The sequence below is a fragment of the Centropristis striata genome, chromosome 22, assembly GCF_030273125.1.
Source record: "Centropristis striata isolate RG_2023a ecotype Rhode Island chromosome 22, C.striata_1.0, whole genome shotgun sequence".
In the NCBI taxonomy this organism is placed as follows: Eukaryota; Metazoa; Chordata; class Actinopteri; order Perciformes; family Serranidae; genus Centropristis; species Centropristis striata.
The window spans coordinates 27286932-27308260 of NC_081538.1; the positions used below are offsets into that span (position 1 = coordinate 27286932).

A 21329-nucleotide genomic window follows, 5' to 3' on the forward strand; every position below is an offset into this window, starting at 1 on the left:
CCATCACGTCTCCAGAAAATTGTGTCTATTTATAGCTGATTTATTTATTAAAAGCCCTGATTTATGGATTTTATTTTTGAGGGAAAGAAAAAAAGTCAAAAGGTCAAAGCTCCTCAGATTCAGACATATTTAGATTTGTATCTTCTGTCTTCATATATTGGAGTTTTTCATGTTTCAGTAAAGGAAATGTGAGAAGATTTTGGATCCAAAAACTCAACAGAAACCCAGCAGAACTCGACAACAGATCACTGACGTCACAGTCTTTTCTTTTTTTTTTTTTTTAAAGTGGTGATTGAAAAGAGTTTTTCTCTCACACACACAAAAACACACTCACACAGAGGAGGAAGAGGAGGAGGAAGGGGGGCTGTCTGGGATGACCGGATGAGAGGAGGAAAACCAGGAGCAGGAGGGGGCGGGGCTTCAGGGCGGCGTCTGCTGTGATTGGAGGGCGGAGCTGTCCGTCGGTCACAGCTGGTCTTTGTAGTAGCCGAGCTTGGCGAAGGACATTTCCCTGCGGAGCTGCATCACCTCCCAGAACATCTGCTCCGCTGCAGCAACAGGAGACACAGTCAGCTTTACTCCCAGCAAGGACAACTGTTTCAATCAGGGGGCTCAAACACGTGGCCCGCGGGCCAATAGCGGCCCTCGAGACGATATTTTGTGGCCCCCACCTTGATATGAAAGCTTAATGTGAGTTTTATATGAATGGCACTTTACTGTGTTGTGTGTGGAAGGTCCCTTTAATTACTTTTTGGTAATTTTGTGTCTTTTTAAAATAATTGTTGTCTTTTTTTTGGTAATTCTGTGTCTTTTTTGGGTCATTTTGTTTATTTTTGAAGTAATATTGTTTTTTCTGTCATTTTGTGTCTTTTTTGGGTCATTTTGTGTATTTTTTAAACAATTTTATGGTTGGTTTTTTTTGGTAATTCTGAGTGTTTTTTTGTCATTTTGTGTCTTTTTTTTTTGTAATTTTATGTCTTTTGTGGTCATTTTGTGTCTTTTTTAAATAACTTTGTGGGGGGGGGGTTGGTAATTCTGAGTATTTTTTTTGTCATTTAGTGATTTTGTCATTTTGTGTCTTTTTTTGGTCATTTTGTGTCCCTTTTTTGTAATTTTGTGTCTTTTTTTGGTCATTTTAGGTCTTTTTAAAGTAATTTAGTTTTTTTTTCTGTCATTTTGTGTCTTTTTTTTGTAATTTTGTGTCTTTTTTTGGTCATTTTGATACTGCCTCCAGCGGCCCCCAGGTAATTTGAGTTTGAGACCCCTGATTTAAAGCCACCAGACTCCATTTACAAAAATAGTCATTTTTTTTGCAGAACAAAGGAGTTTCTGATCTGCTGCTGCCTCCATTAGTTAGTTAATTTGTATTATTTAGTGACTTTGTTGAATATAAACTAACCCTTTAAAAGAACAAAGTACCACAAGAAAACAAACAAACGGCAGCGGAAGACAAGCAACTCCTTTGTTCTGTGAGATTAAATCAATGTTTTTGTCAATGGAGTCTGGTGGTTTTGATTCTTCATCAGAAAGGGAGTGGCACACTTACTTAATCTTGAAAATAAAGAAAATAAAGTATAATTGATCTGATTAAAAGGTTTTTGGGTCTTTTTCTGTCCTTTTTTGGTAATTTTACAGTAAACTGAAGTGTGTGTGTGTGTGTGTGTGTGTGTGTGTGTGTGTGTGTGTGTGTGTGTGTGTGTGTGTGCTCACCATCCTGCTGTTTGACCAGCCCTTGGTGGATGTAGCGAATGTAGGTGAAGAAATTACACACTGCTGTGATCTGAGAGAGAGAAAGAAACAAACACACACAGATACAAAGCTACAGTTAACAGAGTTTATTATCATTATTATTATTATTATTATGTTGTTGTATGTTGGGAGATATAATATAGGTTTTTAAATGGTTTTATTTGAAAAAAAAATACATTTAAAAGTTAAGAATTTTTTTATTATGCTGGAAAGAACACAAAAAATACATTTAAATAATCATAATAAATACATTGATAATAAATAAGGGAAATTATAATTATAATAAATAAAATGAAAAAGCTGAATAAAAGCAAATAATCTAAATATTATTTAGAGTAGAGATGAGAAGTTTTGTTTTGAAACAAAATTTTGAACTGAGCCATGTTGGTTTTGAAAAAGCTGACTCTTCAGAATGTAACAGATCACACGGAAAAAAACAAACGAAACAACCACCACTTCCTAATGGGAAATGTAATATCTTTATAAAGCAAAATGTGGGAAAATAAGCTGTTGTGTTGGGAGATAAAATATATATTTTTAAATGGTTTTATTGTGAAGAAAAATTTACAAAATAATAACAAAAAGTCAAAAAGATGCCGGAAGAAAACAATAAACAAATAAAACAATTAAACCAAAAATGAATGAATAAATGAATGAATGAATAAATAAATAAATAGAATAATTATAATAAATACATTTAAAAACATTTTTAAAAATCGGGGAAAAAAATGTGTTACATCACCTGCAAAAAAACCAAACACCTATCCCTTGTGAAAAAAAAATATTTTTAAAGCAAAACGGAATGGGATCCACTATGTAAAATGTATTTATTTAATTATTTATTAGATTTATATTTATCCTGCAGACGTTACAATGAGAAACCTTCAACATGAGTGATAATCAGACGTTAGTGTGTTGGTACTCACTCTGTATCTGCAGTACGGAGACACGTAGTAATAGTTGGACGAGTCTCCAAACTTGATTCTGTGCTTACAGGTTTTGGTCTGACCGCTCAGGGCACATTTTCTACCAGAGACACAAAGAGAGAGAGAGAGAGACAGACAGGAAGTGAGTTATGGCCGTTAGATCAACAGGAGAATAAAACAGGAAAAATCAACCAGAACAGGATTAATTCTAAGAGTCGGGGAAGCGAGGAGGCAGAGAGGAGTTTTATCAAGAGTCGTCTCATCGGGATCACTTTGATAAACCTGAAGGAGGACTGGGAGGAGTCAGAGGGAGAGAGAGGAGTTAGAGGGAGAGAGGAGTCAGAGGAGTTAGAGGAGTCAGAGAAGTTAGAGGAGTAAGAGGAGTAAGAGGAGTTAGAGGAGTTAGAGGAGTTAGAGGAGTTAGAGGAGTTAGAGGAGTCAGAGGGAGAGAGGAGTTAGAGGAGTCAGAGAAGTTAGAGGAGTAAGAGGAGTTAGAGGAGTCAGAGGAGTTAGAGGAGTTAGAGGAGTCAGAGGAGTAAGAGGAGTTAGAGGAGTTAGAGGAGTAAGAGGAGTCAGAGGAGTCAGAGGGAGAGAGGAGTCAGAGGAGTTAGAGGAGTAAGAGGAGTTAGAGGAGTAAGAGGAGTTAGAGGAGTCAGAGGGAGAGAGGAGTCAGAGGAGTTAGAGGAGTTAGAGGAGTAAGAGGAGTAAGAGGAGTTAGAGGAGTTAGAGGAGTTAGAGGAGTCAGAGGAGTTAGAGGAGTAGAGGAGTCAGAGGAGTCAGAGGAGTAAGAGGAGTAAGAGGAGTTAGAGGAGTTAGAGGAGTTAGAGGAGTAAGAGGAGTCAGAGGAGTCAGAGGAGTAAGAGGAGTTAGAGGAGTCAGAGGGAGAGAGGAGTCAGAGGAGTTAGAGGAGTTAGAGGAGTAAGAGGAGTAAGAGGAGTAAGAGGAGTTAGAGGAGTTAGAGGAGTTAGAGGAGTCAGAGGAGTTAGAGGAGTAGAGGAGTCAGAGGAGTCAGAGGAGTAAGAGGAGTAAGAGGAGTTAGAGGAGTTAGAGGAGTAAGAGGAGTCAGAGGAGTCAGAGGAGAGAGGAGTCAGAGGAGTTAGAGGAGTAAGAGGAGTTAGAGGAGTCAGAGGGAGAGAGGAGTCAGAGGAGTTAGAGGAGTCAGAGGGAGAGAGGAGTTAGAGGAGTTAGAGGAGTCAGAGGAGTTAGAGGAGTTAGAGGAGTCAGAGGGAGAGAGGAGTTAGAGGAGTCAGAGGAGTTAGAGGAGTCAGAGGGAGAGAGAGGAGTTAGAGGAGTCAGAGGAGTTAGAGGAGTCAGAGGGAGAGAGAGGGAGAGCCAGGCGGGGGGAGGAGCAGCAGAGGAGGAGAGATTAACAAGATGATGATGGGAGAGAGAGAGAGATTATAATAATTTATTGTAAATATTGCTTTCTTTTATTGTTTTTTTTCTTAATTCCTTTAAAATTAATTATAGAATTATAATTAATTTATTGTAAACATTGCTTTCCTTACTGTTATCTTTTTCTTTTTTAAACTTCTGACGCTTCCTTTGGCAATATGTACAATGTTACCACCCAATTGAAATTAATTGAAAGAGAGAGAGATAAAGAGAGAGAGAAAGAGAGAGAGAGATAAAGAGAGAGAGAGAGAAAGAGAGAGAGATAAAGAGAGAGAGAGAGAAAGAGAGAGAGAGAAAGAGAGAGAGAGAGAAAGAGAGAGAGATAAAGAGAGAGAGAGAGAGAGATAAAGAGAGAGAGAGAGAAAGAGCGAGAGAGAGAGATAAAGAGAGAGAGAGAGAGAGAGAGAGAGAGAGAAAGAGATAAAGAGAGAGAGAGAGATAAAGAGAGAGAGAGAGAGAGAGAGAGAGAGAGAGTCAGACTTACGTGAGGAGCTCTGCTCTGCGTCCACTAGAGGAGGAAATCGAGGGAAGATGGAGAGATGACGATGAAAGAGTGAAAGCTCGATGAAGAGGAGAAAGAGTACAAACGTGTGTGTGTGTGTGTGTGTGTGTGTGTGTGTGTCTGTGTGTCTGTGTGTGTGTGTTCTCACTTTGGTCCTCCACACTCCACAGCTGAGGCTTTGACCACCGGTAGCGGCTGGAAGCCGACCGGCTCCACGCTGAGCGTGTTCTGCTCCACGGCCTCCAGGATGGCCGAGCCCAGCTGAGGACAGGAGACATTAGAGGACATTAGAGGACATTAGAGGACATTAGAGGACATTAGAGGACAGAAGAAGACAGGCTCACAACTTTTCCAGGGTGTTTTAAAACTCTAGCAAGTTACTTATGTGTTAATTTATGATCATCTCATGCAGTTTCTTATGGAGTACAAATGTGTTATTTTTGCTTATTGCATTTGAATATTTCTGAACACTTTCTGCATACCCTAAACCAGGGATGGGCAAGTGGAGGCCCGGGGGCCGCATACGGCCCGCACCCTCACTTGAAGTGGCCCTCAGTACAACTACATGCATTTGAGCATGAAATCTTAAAAGTGCAGTGTAAAAATGCACAAAATTACTTCTTGCAATTAATGTTGGACTGTTCTTGCACTGAAAAAAAAGAAATCACAGTAAGTGTTTTTTAATTAATTAGTTATTTTGTATTTGCTTCAAACCTTTTGTATTCCTATTTATACTGTTCTACATGCATTTGAGCATGAATTATGTTAAGTTACTGCACTGTAAACATATTTAAAATTGCAGTTTCATCATATCTGGTTAAGTGCACGCTCCTATATGTGGCCCTGTGGTAGTGTTGAATAAATATTGTGGCCCCCTGCAGCATTAAAGTTGCCCATCCCTGGTCTGGACTGTTTCTGTGCTGAGCTGCACTACTAACTGCTCCCAGGTCCTCCTGTAACAGGAAGGTGTGTGTACCTCGCTCTTGCTGAAGGTGAGGCAGGGGTAGATGTCCTCACGGTAAACTCTCTCCAGGAAGCAGCAGCCGCGCTCCAGCGTGGGCTCCTCCTTCCACGCCTTGAAGTCGCTGAACAGCTGACTGTCCACCTGCACCACACAGACACGTTACCACCACAGGAAGGAGCATTAAGGAGTTATTAACCCATTTAGGCCTAAAACGGCTGGAAAAAATGCCTGTAAAACCTCTGGGTGATTTTTTAAATACTGAAGTTTTTCTGGAGATTCAACAGAAGTGTCAACTCTTCCTACTAAATAATAGATTTTTCAGCCTCTGTAGCAGATAGAAATTAAATTCAAAAAGTATTTGAGAGCTTATAGCTGTTATATCTGAGCTCCTCCGCTATAGTCGTCTTCACCATGATTTAAGTTCTGGAAAAGTCCCACGATGCATTGCAACACTCCCACATGTATTCTCATTTTGTGTCTTTTTTTAGTCATTTTATGTCTTTTTTGGTCATTTCATGTTTTTTTTTGTCATTTTGTGTCTTTTTTTAGTCATTTTGTGTCTTTTTTTGTTACTTTTGTGTCTTTTTTTAGTCATTTTGTGTCTTTTTTGGTCATTTCATGTCTTTTTTTAGTCATTTTGTGTCTTTTTTTAGTCATTTTGTGTCTTTTTTGGTCATTTTGTGTCTTTTTTTGGTGATGATCTCAAAGTTCTGGAAAAGTCCCATGTTGCACTGCAACACTCCCACATGTATTCTGATGCATTTCATTGGCCAAGAGACTGAAAATAGGTGGAAAAAACTACAAATACTACAAAACAACGTATCCACTTTCCCGCCTTAAATGGGTTAACTGAAGCTCTGCAGGGCTCCTACCTCTCTGCACTCCCGTACGATGGGCTGCGTGGCCGACGGGTCCGGCTGCGTCCCCATGATGGCCGAGGAGGTGCTCTTGTTCCGGCTGTGGCCCTTCCTGAAGGGAGTCTTGGAGCCTCCTGCAGGAGGGAGCTCGCCCAGCGGGGAGGTGGGGGAGGAGAGGACCAGCGTCTTCAGGGCCTGCACCTCCGCCTGCAGGACGTCAATCTGAGGACGAGGAGGAGTATGCTTTAGGTCATGGGTCTCAAACTTGCGGCCCGCGGGCCGATTGTGGCCCTCGTGACGATATTTTGTGGCCCCCACCTTGATATGAAAGTTTAATGTGAGTTTTATATGAATCGCACTTTACCGTGTTGTGTGTGGAAGGTCCCTTTATTTATTTATTTTTGGTAATTTTGTCTTTTTTGGGTCATTTTGTGTCTTTTTAATAAAAATAATTTTGTGTCTTTTTTTGGTCATTTTGTGTCTTTGTTTAAGTAATTTAGTTTTTTCTGTCATTTTGTGTCTTTCTTTAGTAATTCACATTAGTAATGTGTCTTTTTTTTTTATCATTTTGATACTGAGCGTCATTTTGTGTCTTTTTTTGGTCATTTTGTGTCTTTTTTGTAATTGTGTGTGTGTGTGTGTGTGTCTGTGTGTGTGTTACCTTCCCCAGGGCTTCCTTCAGTTGTTTCTCAGCATTCGCCTGTTTGACGTTTGCTTCTCTGACCATTTTATGAGCCTCCTGCAAAACACACACAAGTCATTTAACAATTGTGGATATTTTTCTAAACTCCTGTTGGGTTTTCATTATGATAGTGAAGCAGAATCTACACATTAAAAAGGAATAATTCACTCTGAAACAAACTTTATGATTACATAATGGGAACAGAAAGTAAAACTACATTGATGTAAAAGAAGCTACAGAAACAACACCCACACACAGAGGAGAGTCCCAGCACCTTCTAGAGGAAAAGGACCAAAGGAGGAGGAGGAGGAGGAGGAGTGTGAGGAGAGGAGGAACATGTTGTGGTGAAGATTCAGTCGCTTTCCTGAAAACCAACATCCAACATCCAGCAGGAAAGTTTTCAAGAGAGACAAATCTGCACCTCTGGGAGTGGTGATCTAACAAACTGCTTTATCTGCTGATTATTTATTTAAATTAAATACTTTTGCTGCTTTTAACCATCTGAGCCCTCTATAAAATATGTGTAATGAACCCTTCCATCAGGAAAAACAACCAAACCTTGTCTTAAAATGTTGATATTTGTGTCAGAATCTCTTTATTCTACATGTGTCATTTAAAATAAAGTGTTTGCACTAACCAGATCCTGTTAAAAACATTAAATTCTGCAAATATTCACTGAAAATCTGTTTACACAGAGCCGAGAGGAGAGGACAGGAGAGACTGGAAACATGACAATACTTCTATATGTGGAGAAAAATGTTTTATATATAAACTGCGATTTTTTTACAATTTTTGTGGAATAAATTATCAATTAAATTCAATGTATCTGTTTTTTTTAATGATTTATGGCATTTTAACTGTGTTATTCTGCACAAAAGACATTTTTTTTAATCGTAAGAGGGTTCAGAGGGTTAATATATGAAAGTGAATGATTTATTCTCCTACTCTCTGATACGGCTGTAAAGTCAGTAAACAGTCAAATAAGGAGGATATCTAAAAGCCACTGTTTCCTTTTCTTATCTGTCCTGATGGAGGATCAAGTAAAACAACCTCAGCGACAGTAAATGTTTAGACTTCCAGCGGAGCTTCCACAACGCCTCCGTTTCACATCTCTGCTGCCAAAAAACAGAGAGCAACAAATCCCGTGTGATTCATTCTCGTTTCTTTCTGTCCGGTTTCTGTCTCAGGAGGAAGGAAACAGGAAGCGGGAAGCGGAGGAGGAGACGGAGGACAGAGTGACGGAGGAGAGGAGCACCGACCTGGAAGAGACTGGCGGTGAGCTCCTCCAGCTCCTGGCCCAGCTGGTCCCTGACTTTAGACAACCTCTCACACTCCTCATCCTTCAACAGCAGCTCCTTACACACACACACACACACACACACACACACACACACACACAAACAAACAGAAAACAACAACAGAAAAACAAACCGCCAAATGAAAACATGAAAGTAAAATCAAAGCATGGCAACAAAAAAACGAAGAGATGAAGAAATTAAAATTAGCAAAATATGTTTGAGGATGTGTGTTAACAGATATACAAAATAAATAAATAAAATATAAAATATAATATGTTACATGATGTTAATGTGAGTAATGAGTGTGGAGAGACAACGTGAACACACAAACACTCACTGTCCAACAACTGCACACACACACATTCAACTTTCAAACTCAAGTTCAAGTTAAGACCAGTGGCCGTGTGTGTGTGTGTGTGTGTGTGTGTGTGTGTGTGTGTGTGTGTTCTTGTACTTCCTACATAGTGGGGACCAGAACATGTTTTTAACCAACAGAGTGAGGACATTTTTGCAAAGTGAGGACATTTCGGCCGGTCCTCACTTCTTTAACCCATTGAAGCCTGGAAAGCAGATACGTCGTTTTGTAGTATTTGTATAAGCTCTCAAATGCTTATTTAATTTCATTTCTATCTGCTACAGAGGCTGAAAAATCTATTATTAAGTAGTAGCGTTGACACTTCTGTTGAATTTCCAGAAAAACTTCAGGTTTTAGGGGCTTATTTTAAAATCGGCCAGAGGTTTTACAGGCGTTTTAGGCCTCAATGGGTTAAAGGCTTTTTTAGATTTCAGACTTTGTTTTAAGGGTTAAAGGTTACATGATAATGATAATTAACTGAAACTGTATTGTGTGGTTACAAAACTAAATAAAATTATAGTGAAAATGTTCTTCGTTTTCGTCTTTGTCAACTTTTTTCATACATAATGAAGATGGATCAGACAAAGGAAATAAAGGCAAAATTTACTGTGACCTCTTTTAATCTCCCACCCAACAAATACCACATTACAAAAAACTACAACTAATAAAAACTAAACTAAAACTAAAGCATTTAAAAAAATAAATACTAAACTAAAACTAGCAAACTCACTCTAAAAACTCATTAAAACTAGCTGAATTTGAAAACAAAAATTCCCAATAAAACTAATGAAAAATTCAAAACTATTATAACCTTGCAAGGGAATTCATCTGTTCCAATGAGGGTCCTCACAAAGATAGAAGTACAAGAATGTGTGTGTGTGTGTGTGTGTGTGTGTGTGTGTGTGTGTGTGTGTGTGTGTGTGTGTCCTACCCTCTGGGCCTTCACCAGCTCCTCCTTCAGCCTCTCGTATCCTTTCTCTCGGACCTCCATCACTGAGGGGCTGCGGAGGCGTGACAGGCTGTCGCTCAGCGCGCTGCACTCCTCGCCGTCCTCCCCGGACAGGAAGCTGCCCTCGGCGAGCTCCGCCTCCTGGCCCGGCACGCTGCGGAGACATGAAAACTCCAGTGATCAGGTATGGATTACAGCTGATTGGAAAAAAAAGTCTTTGTGCTTAAATATTAATGACCAGAAATCTAGAAACAAGTTAGAACAAGTTGAATCGCCTGGAACGCCCTGCTTATCCTGCTGCCCCCGCGACCCGGCCCCGGATAAGCGGACGAGAATGGATGGATGGATACAGCTTCAATAAATAATTGTTTTTATTTTTAACTGACATTATCTCCTCCTGCAGGTGATATAAATAGAAAAGGTTCAATAAATATATTGTTGGAAAAAAAAACCCTTAAAGTTATTAATATGTTGGTCAATAAAATTGTCCAAGGTGGTTCCAACAAAAGCCTTGTTTTGTCTAAAAACATCCCCAAAAATTGTCCAAAATTAAAATAGTCAATTTAAATGATGTAAAATGAAAAAAAAAAAAGGAATAAACATTTACATAGGCACATTTTAATTAATTCATTATAAAAATATTGTTTTTTTCCATTATTTAATATTTATTTTTTAAGGACGTTCTATGTATTTTTGATATTATATGTGTTTATATTAAATTAAGAATTGCAATACCTGCTGCCCCCGCGACCCGGCCCCAGATAAGCGGAGGGAAATGGATGGATGGATGAAATACCATGCTTTATTATCTTTGAAAATGATGCTTCACAATAAAACTTAAAAAAACAACAAAACAATCAATTCAAGTCCTTCTGCCTACACAATATTTTGATATGATGATCATTTCAGGGTGAGCCTGTGTATTCTCTACCTTCCATTGTGGCTGTGGCGTGGCGTGGAGTAAACGGGCTGAGTGGGGAGCTGGTCGGCCCGCAGGGAGGTGGGGCGTCCAGCGGGGGGCGCTCCCAGGGAGTGGGTCCGGTAGAGGGAGGTGGGAGGAGCGCTGTGACGGGCGGGGGGGCGCTGCTCCGCCTGGTTCTACAACACAGAGAGAAACACACTGACAGTTAGAGAGAGAATGTAGAGATGGAAACAGAATAAATACAGCCAGGGTTGGTACACTTCAGCAGTGGTCACTGAACCAGACCAACAGAGATGGTGTTACACTTTTAGGAGGAACGGTCTTCATTTCACATAGGCTACTCATTTTTTTTACATTGAACATGTGGTTATCTATAGCAGGGTTCTCAAACTCCCGGCCCGCGGGCCAATTGTGGCCCTCGTGACGATATCTTGTGGCCCCCACCTTGATATGAAAGTTTAATGTGAGTTTTATATGAATGGCACTTTACCATGTTGTGTGTGGACGGTCCCTTTATTTACTTTTGGTAATTTCAATTTTGTGTCTTTTTTGGTAATTTGAGTCTTTTCTAGTAATTTTGTGTCTTTTCTAGTAATTTTGTGTCTTTTTTAAAATAATTTTGTGTCTTTTTTGGTAATTCTGTGTCTTCTTTTGGTCATTTTGTTTCTTTTTTAAGTAATTTAGTGTGTTTCTGTCATTTTGTGTCTTTTTTGGTCATTTTGTGTCTTTTTTTGTGTCATTTTATGTCTTTTTTTGGGTCATGTTGTGTCCTTTTTAAATAATTTTGTGTCTTTTTTGGTAATTATGTGTCTTTTTCGAATAATTTTGTGTCTTTTTGGGTCATTTTGTGTCTTTTTTTGTAATTTTGTGTCTTTTTTAGTAATTTAGTGTCTTTTTTTTGTCATTTTGTTCCTTTTTTTGGTCATTTTGATACTGCCTCCAGCGGCCCCCAGCTAATTTGAGTTTGAGACCCCTGCTCTATAGTCTATAGATGAATATCGTCAGATTGCAAGAGAAATACAGTAAGAATTTCATTTTTCATTTACAAGCACTTTATCCAAAATCCAAGCACTTTTAAAACCTTGAAAACACAACATTGAACTTCAAGCATTTTCAAGGATTTCCAGCACCCGTACGAACCCTGAATATTATTATTAAACATGATAAACATCTGTAGCTGCACATGACGAAGCGGCTCCACCTACCTGCAGGTCCGGTGTGGTGGGAGAGGCCAAGTTCACCTCATGGAACCCCTCCAGGGTCTCTGCATTAGTCTGACCGCCGCTGCAGGCCATAGCAGCTGCTCTCAGACATCATACACTCTACACACACACACACACACACACACACACACACACACACACACACACACACACACACACACACACACACACACACACACACACACACACACACACACACACACACCAACAGCTGTTACTGATGCTGCAAAGTGTTTATTTCATCTCTTTTGCTCTCAGTGAGTCACTGAGGACTGAGAGCTGCAGGATGATTTTTTTGTTGTTGCTGCAGACTAAAAATCAGCTCTGATTAGTCACTTTTAATCTTACTTTTTTTTTTCTCACTGCATTTAAAGAGTTCTTCATCAGCACAGAGAGACTTGAGTGGATGCTCAGTGGGTGGATTTACATCCTGCAGGTGTGTGTCTATGTACAAAACACTTTCTGCTGCAACACTAAACTGTGTTCTTACAGTTTTACTTTATGTTTCAATAATAACATGCAGGAGTTCTATCTGCTGATCATTTGACCACATAATAGAGTCCAAAAAACACATTAAGAGCATTTAAACTAACAACCAAACACATAAAACTCCAAAAAGTCAAAATGTACAATATAGAGAGCTGGAAATATACAAAAACATTATTTATACTTTATTTATCTGACATCCCAGAGTACTGTAGGCCAGTGCATTGGAATTGTGTTCAATGTGCTTATTTCTATGTATAACTGAATTAGGGCTGGGCGATATGGACCAAAAGTCATGATTTCGATATATATCCTGATATTTTTATCGCAAAGTGAGAGCAAATGTTCAGTCAAAGTCAAATATGACATGTCACAAGTGAGCATAAATACTGTATAATAACAGAAACACCTTTTCTTAAAATCAAAGCTCCATAAAGTGCACATTTAAATTAAAAAAATATCTTAAATAAAAATAGCCGATGAAATAAAATAGCAATCTTTTTCTGAAATAGTTGAAGGATGAAGTTTTTTATTTTGCACAATATGACAAAAAGAAAAATATAAAGAAATTTTAAAAAAAGGAAGGCGCAAAAATTAAAAACAAGTAACTATGAATATAAATAAATAATTATATATACATATATATATATATATATATATACACACACACACACACATATATATATATATATATATACATATGGTCTAATTCCATATCACATTTAGAAATCTATGGATATATTTTTTATATCAATATATCGCCCAGCCCTAAACTGAATGATAATAAAGTGTGTGTGAGTCTCCTGAGGACATCAGGTGTGTGTGTGGTACCATGGTGCGGTTGTGGCTGTAGATGGTGAGGATGATGAAGCTGTCAGTCAGTCAGACCTTCATCAGATCAACAGACGGTCAGAGACTCAGGAACACAGAGACAGGAAACGTCTGTCCTCAACCTGAGACACACAGAGACATCAGAGACATCAGAGGAGGTATGAAAACATACAAACTGAGCCTTAAAATACTCAAATAATCCAAACAGTCCAATCAATCTGTACCATCCAGTTCACAGGTCAGTTTGATTAGAATCCAAAAAAAAAACACAACATGTGGTAATTTGATTAAATCTTTATGGGTCCAAGCATCAAAACTTGCTGCTGGAGGTGGTTTCAAACCCCGCCCTCTACTCAGAGACATACAGTAAAATAAAACTCATTGACGCCAAGGTGATGCTGTAATATTCAAGTTTACATTTTTGCAATTACAAGTGTATCCCAATAAATTAGAATATCATAGAAACGTTTATTTATGTCAGTAATTCAAATGAAAAAGTCAAAATAACACATTATATAGATCCATTACACACAGAATGAAACATGTCATGTTTTAATTTATGTTGGCCTCTGGGGCTTGATAATCATTTTGGTTATTATCAAGAAAACCATGGAAAATGTCTAGATATCAGCTCTCAAATTAAACTCTTATCAGCTATTTTTGTTATCATCATTATAATGTAATATGTATGTAACTTTAGTTGTACCAGCCATTAAAATGAACAAGAAACTGAAGAAAACAAGGGTGTTCTAATCATTTTTTCCATGATTGTAGGTGATAGAATTATGGAAATGATGAAGACGAATGATATGAAAAAGAAGTTTGACTCACGGTAAAATACGTAGTGCAAGAAAGCAGGTTTTATAAAAATTAAATATGAACAAAAACTTCCAAATGCTCACTATCTGCTTGACCCCAATTACTGCTGCTTACTGCTATATTATATTATACTTTTCCAGGAAAGTTTGATGATTATTGTGATATCACAAGAATCGCAGCAATAAAAGCTGCCAGCAGCACTATGTAGCCTGGAACAATAACTAACTTATTATTCCACCTGCAGCAGGTTTATAACTCCATAAACTGTGTTCCTGTAAGGCCGGCTGGACTCTGACTTCAGCTTCTTGGAGAAACTCCAGCAGACACAAAGAAACAGGAAATACATGACTGACAGGTCGTCAACCAAGCATCAAGTCTGTTTTCATACCACAAGTTCTTCATCATTATCATCATCATCTTCGTCTTCTGGAATGAATCTCTCCTTTGTTTTGCCGACCTCAGCACGGTGTTAACAGCACTACAGCCCCACCTGCTCCGCCTGGGAGTGTGTGTGTGTGTTTCTGTGTGTGTTTCTGCCAGTGTGTGTGTGTGTGTGTGTGTGTGTGTGTATTAAGTGGGTGTGTCCCCCACTGAGCATATATACAAAAGCTGAAATTCAGCAACTTGCTGGAGAAGACAAATAAAGCAGGTGTGAGTCAGAAAAACTTGCGTCATTCTGAGTTTATTTAAAGCTCCGGCTGAAGAACGAGGTTTGTTTTTAATAATCATAATGTCGGCGTCACACCTTCTTCTGTCACTAAACGTCTTGATGCTCGTCTGAGAAGAATTACTCCGTCACAATTCATATTTTAGTCACGTCATTGTTTTGGTCCAAGTTTCACTGTTGTTGTGAAAATGCAGATGACAGCACTGGACTGATGGTGCGTTCAAGGACAATCTGACATCTGAGACTTTGTGAGTCTGCAGCTGAACAGCAAACCTCTTTGATGAAAGGAGTTCTGCTCTTAGAACGGCTCATGAAATGTCTTTATGTGCCTCATTTTAGTTTGCTTTGAGGTTTTTTTTTTTTCAAAAGGTACTCCTGTTATTATACAGTATTTATGTTCAATAAAACGTTTCAATAAAACTACTTGTGACATGTCATATTTGATTTTGACTGAACATTTGCTCTCACTTTGCGATAAAAATATCAGGATATGATTTTTGGTCCATATTAGGGCTGCAACTAACGATTATTTTCATTAGTGTTTGCATCACTCGTGTATTTTAATATAGATTTGTTTTTAAATAAAGTACTGCCATGGTCTATTATTCTGTCTGTCTGGTGTCATTAACTGTTTATTTCTCACATATTCGGTTTGTACAAGGTGTTGAAAGTTTATTTGGTCAATAAAATGTATAAAAATATCAATGAGTGTTTCCCCAAACAACAAGATGACGTCCTCAAATCTCGTTTTGTCAACAAACCAAAGAGATATTCTGTTTATTGTCATAAAAGAACAAAGAAACCAGAAATATCCACATTGAAGAAGCTGAAATCAGAGAATTTGGACTTATTGTCTTTAAAAAACTGCTCAAACTGCTTCAATTATCAAAATAGTTGACGATTAATTTAATAATCGATTATTGTTCGATTAATCGAATAATTGTTGCAGCTCTAGTCCATATCGCCCAGCTCCACTTAAAAGAAAACTCATTTTTGCACAATTGTATAATAGGTTGGTATTAAGTCAGTTTAAGTAAAAGCATCATTCACACACAACAATGGGATGGGTTAGTGCATGAGGCTCAAACTCGCGGTCCGCGGGCCAATTATGGCCCTCGTGATGATTTTTTGTGGCCCCCACCTTGATATGAAAGTTTAATGTGAGTTTTATATGAATGGCACTTTACCGTGTTGTGTGTGGAAGGTCCCTTTAATTACTTTTTTTGGTCTTTTTTTAAAAATAATTTTGTGTCTTTTTTAATAATTTTGTGTCTTTTTTAAATACTTTTGTGCCTTTTTATAAATAATTGTGTATTTTTAAAAAAAAAACGTCTTTTTTTTTGGTCATTTTGTTTCTTTTTTAAGTTGTTTTTTTTCTGTCATTTTGTGTCTTTTTTGGGTCATTTTGTCTTTTTTTAAATATTTTGTCTTTTTTGGTAATTCTGTGTATTTTTTGGTCATTTTGTGTCTTTTTTTAAGTAATTTAGTTTTTTGTCAGTCATTTTGTGTCTTTTTGTAATTTTGTGTCTTTTTTTGGTCATTTTGTGTCTTTTTTTAAGTAATTTAGTTTTTTTTCTGTCATTTTGTGTCTTTTTTTTGTAATTTTGTGTCTTTTTTTGGTCATTTTGAGACTAGCTCCAGCAGCCCCCAGGTAATTAGAGTTTGAGAGCCCTGGGTCAGTGTGTTGCCAAAGACACAGAAAGCAAGCAAACAAACACACACACACATCCAGGATGTAACACACATGATGATGGACACTGAGAACACACACTCTCTCTCTCTCTCACACACACACACACACACACACACACACACACAGAGGTGACAGCATCCCAGCTGTCAGTCAAACCCACCAGCCCCCCCTCTCCCCCCCACGACCTTCTCCATGGAGACGGTCCTGGAGAGTGGCGGTAACCCGAGACGCGGCGGGATGCTGCTCTGATCCGGTTTCTCCAGCGGCTGAAGACTCGTCCGAGTGTTTAAAGGGTTTAAAACGCAGCGTTACGTCATCACAAACACACAACCAGTCGACCAGCTGAATCAGTCTGCTGCTTCACTGGAGATTACTCCATCTACCATCAGATATTCAGAACTTTATCCGTTTAGTTTGGATATTGTGATTATTTGTACTTCAGCAATTAGTAGATTATCAGAAAAATAACAGTTGTTTTCCAGTTTGATGAATGTGAAGATTTTCTGTTTTTAAGCATTTCAAATGTTTTTTTCATGTTTTTTTTTATTTTATAGCATAAATAAATGCTTAATTTATAAAAAAAAACCTTGATAATGAAAATAGTCGTTGGTTGCTTTCAGTTGTGGGAGAAGTACTCAGATATTTTACTTGAGTAAAAGTAGTAATACCACAGTGTAAAAGTACTCATTCTGCATTTAAACTCTTGCTTAAGTTAAAAAAAAATACAAAAGAACAAACATCCAAATATAGTTAAAGTATCAGAGGTAAAACACTCATTATGCAGAATTTCTGGAAAAAATTAAATATAATATGTGATTGATGCATTCAAGTGTTCATCACTTTAATGATTCTGGGTAGTTTAACCTATAATAATAAAATAATTTATTTTTTGATGTATGTATTGTTTTACAATAATTTCATCAAAGTAAATTAAGCTATAAAAGAAATGTAGTGAGGTAAAAATACAACATTTGCCTCTGATATGCAATAAAACAAAAGTAAGCATAAAATCTAAATATTCAAGTAAGGTACAAGTACCTCAAAGTTGTACTTTAGTACAATACTCGAGTAAATGTGCTCAGTTACTTCCCACCAATCTTAATGGATACAATTTTCTACTGTCCATAATATTTAAAGCAAACTGTATTTAATCATTACATTTATATAATGTATATTTATTTGTTTTCTCTCCGTCTGTGGACAAGTGCTGCTTTTATCCTGATTCATTTGTGAGAATGGGGAATATATACAGACTTTTTATTGTTACGTCATGCTATAATAATACTTTTTTTCTCCTCCATGTTCATGGACAAATATCACCATTCATTCTATCTATCTATCTATCTATCTATCTATCTATCTATCTATCTAAGCTTATCATATCCATATCATTATTTCACATTTTGAAATAATCTATCTATATTCATGATGATATTGTTCAATGCATCCCAGAGCCCTGAGACCTGCCAGAGTATTAAATAAAGTAGAGAAATGTTTATTTTGGTGAAAGGTGACTGGAAGCTTTGCAGCAGATCTGCAGCGTCTGCAGCCAGCACACTAACTGAGTTTACAGTGACAACAGCGTCTCTGTTCATTCACATGATTCAGACAAACTGCTGCTGGACACATTACACTCACATCTGTCTGCTAACTCACTGAGACAGAAAACCTCAGTTGAATTTCTGATACAATATATAATATATCAAGACTCAAAACGTGATGTAAAAGCTGCGTTATTAAAACACCTGTTTCAGTGTTGCAGTGACAGCTAGCATCAGGCTAGCTAGCCGCCACTAGCATGAATTAAATGTTAGCATGTGAACTAACATGATAACATCTATTTAACAGGGGGTTTAATGGTAAAAAGCTAACATGCTATCTGACACTTTAACCCTCTGGAGTCCAGGAAAGAGCCGGAGCTCGACTTCTTCATGACGTCATAACGTAAAACCTGCAGCATGCTGTCAGCTGAACTCTAAAGTTTTGGCTTTTCTAGAAGTTTCTGTGTCCAATTTAATGTTAATTTTTCAGCAAAGTTAAAAAAACAAAACACCTTGACCAAGTGTAGTAACATGATTTTTCTAATTTTGCAGTGTGCATTCAGTATTTTTAATGCAATCTTTTGTGTTTACTTTTTTTGTGTTTTTTGTATGTGTTTTCATGTGTTTTTATGTTTGTTTTTGTGGGTTTTTTATGTGGGTTTTTTGTGTGGTTTTTTTGTGTGTGTTTTCATGTGTGTTTTTGTGTGTGTTTTTATGTGTTTTTGTGTGTGTTTTGTGTGTGTCTTCATGTGTTTTTGTGTGTGTCTTCATGTGTTTTTGTGTGTCTCTGTACATTTTTTGTGTTTTTTTTGTTATTTTGTGTGTGTTTTCATGTGTTTTTGTGTGTGTTTTCGTGTGTTTGTGTTTTTATGTGTGTGTTTTGTAAATTTTTTGTGTTTTTTAATGCATGTTTGTGTGTGTTTTTATGTGTTATTATGTGTGTGGGTTTTTCTTTTTTGTGTGTGTTTTTTTATGTGTTTTTTGCAAAAAAAAAAAAAATAATAATAATAATAATTGTTTTTTGTGGGTTCAAAATGTTGATCCAGTTGATCAAAATGAAAAAAAAAAAGAATAATAATCAGGTCATATAGGTGAGGTTGTGCTGAAAACAATACTACCAACACGTCATGGTAAATATTTTTAAGTGGTTTATATAATGAAAAGGAGTCAAAAACCGACTAAATATCCCCAAACTCCAAAGGGTTAAACATGAAACATGCATGAAAGCAACATCTTCATCTTCATCTTGGGTTTCGGTGCTAACGTTAAATGGAGCTCCGTGTTCAGGCTAATTCAGAGGCCAGACTTTAGCATCTTAGTCCGCTGTAACATTTATATCAGAAAGGCAGAAATAAACATGATGATTGTGTTAAAATAGTGACTAAAACCCGCATTTGTCATCTTCTAAAAACGTTAAAATTCATCCGTTATTGGCCTGCTGGAGGATTACTAGACAGGGGGGAGACCCAGCTTCCATTATCGGACACCGCGCAACCCCTTCGCTAGAGTAACCATAGCGAATTCATCTAATATGACTCAAAATAAACATGTACATGGTGATAAACATTGCAGTAATAACAGCAGGTGTGCGTTAAAACAGATAGTAGCAGTGTGTGGAGGCTTGTTTGTGAGAAAAGAGGAGGAATAGTGCGACAGACGGCTCTGCGTCCGATGATGGGCGCATACAGCGGAGCGTTAATGGTGCATTTGCGTGTAGCTAAAAGCTAAAATGGAGCTAGCGGGCTGAGCAAGTTCTCTTAACTGAAATAGGAATAATAACAATATTATTGTTGTTAACACGCTGTCTGTGGACTCACCGGAGCTCTGGGGGGGCAGCAGCCGGGCCGGAGGGTCCTGATCCCGGTACCGGTACCGTGCAGAGCCAAAGCCGTGAAACAAACAAACGGACACACCGGAGCGGGTTACTCCAGGAGGCGCGTTCAGGGACAACTGGGAAACTAGAGCACCGGCATCACCTTAGTTTTATACACGCAATAATGCGGACTAGACGGTCTCTATGACAGGGATCCCTCACATTTTTGTAAATTAAAAAAAAATAAATGATATTAATTCAGTAATACTATACAACGAAAGCTGTTCAACAGCATAATTAGAACAAATATTGCGTGCAAAATAATAATGAAATGAAACTACATATATTTAATAAAGTTATTTTATTTTTTATCTATTTTATTTCCTTTTATCAAGCAGTCATAGTGCGTTCAGAGAACCAAATGTCTGTGGGATTTTTTAGTTTCCATTCTCTCAAAAAAAAAATCTAAGTAGTCTGAACATAATTTTAAAAAGATATTTTTTATCTCTATTAATTTCTTTTATTACTCCATGGATTTTGGCATCTTCTCAAAGTTCATATATTTTTATACTCTCAAAAAAATAAAAATAAATACATAGATAAGTAAATAAATGCAATGTAACATTTTTAATCAAAGCTTGCTTTAAATATTTTGGACAGCAAAAATGTGTATGAGAAATATTTCTATAGCCAGCAATGGAATCCAACTAAGTATTCTATAATTGTACGGTACTTGTTTAAAAAGCATAATATTATTAATATTATTAATAATATTATTAATAATAATAATAATACTATTTATAGTAGTAGTAGTAGTAATAATAATAATAATAATAATAATAATATTGATAATGATAATTTAATAATACAACAACAATATTATTATTATTATTATTATTATTATTATTATTATTATTATTACATACATTATACATTATACATTTCATTTCCTTTTGTCAGTCCATGTCAGTCCATGTCAGTCCATTGTCAGTCCATTTACATCTTATCAAAGGACATAAATAGTTCTGATTCTCAAAAATATATATCTAAAAATTCAATGTAATGTTTTTAATTACAGCTTTAAATATTTGTTGACTGCAGGAATACGTATTTATTAAGGGAGAAATTATTGTTGGAAAGAAAATTTACTCCAGATAATTTTCATGCAGTATAAGAGGGACATTGTTAATTTCCCCTTAAAATATTCACATCTATTACTGTAGTATGAAGGGATGAGGTAGCAGGCTGCAGCCAGCAGGGGGCGCACAGAACAAACTAATCATGAGGTGGAAGGTCATCGACTCTTTTTTCACAAAATTCACAGAATTTTTTTAAATTCTCTGATGATTTTACATTTGATTAGGTGCACGCTTTACTTAACATTTGCCAAATGTATGTATACATTTATTTATTGTGTTTTATTGGTAAATGATTAAACATACTTTGACCACGGCTTTATCTTATGTCAAGATAACTTATCTTAAATATTCAATTTTTTCAGGATATTAAAAACCGTTGCAAAATATTAATTAATATTAAACCTGTGTTAATGGTTAAATAATACATTTTAAAAAGTTATCTTGCTGATTAAACCACTTTTGTCTCTTGTTTACTCTGCCTTAATGCTGCACTTAACCTTTACATTACAACTAATATT

General features: G+C 37.0%; 1 protein-coding gene across 1 annotated transcript; it reads right to left on the reverse strand.

Annotated features, from left to right (window-relative positions):
* Window positions 1–357: 357 nt before the first annotated feature.
* Window positions 358–19910, reverse strand: rab3ip (RAB3A interacting protein (rabin3)). Its single transcript, XM_059326087.1, has 13 exons — window positions 19677–19910; window positions 13140–13261; window positions 11805–11921; window positions 10609–10775; window positions 9660–9831; window positions 8335–8430; window positions 7055–7132; window positions 6409–6615; window positions 5549–5677; window positions 4721–4833; window positions 2676–2775; window positions 1711–1780; window positions 358–548 (listed from the first exon to the last, which is right to left on the reverse strand). Exons 3-13 carry the CDS (start codon window positions 11892–11894, stop codon window positions 466–468), a joined length of 1305 nt encoding a protein of 434 aa, XP_059182070.1. The 5' UTR covers window positions 11895–11921; window positions 13140–13261; window positions 19677–19910; the 3' UTR covers window positions 358–465.
* Between the last annotated feature and the right edge of the window lie 1419 nt (window positions 19911–21329).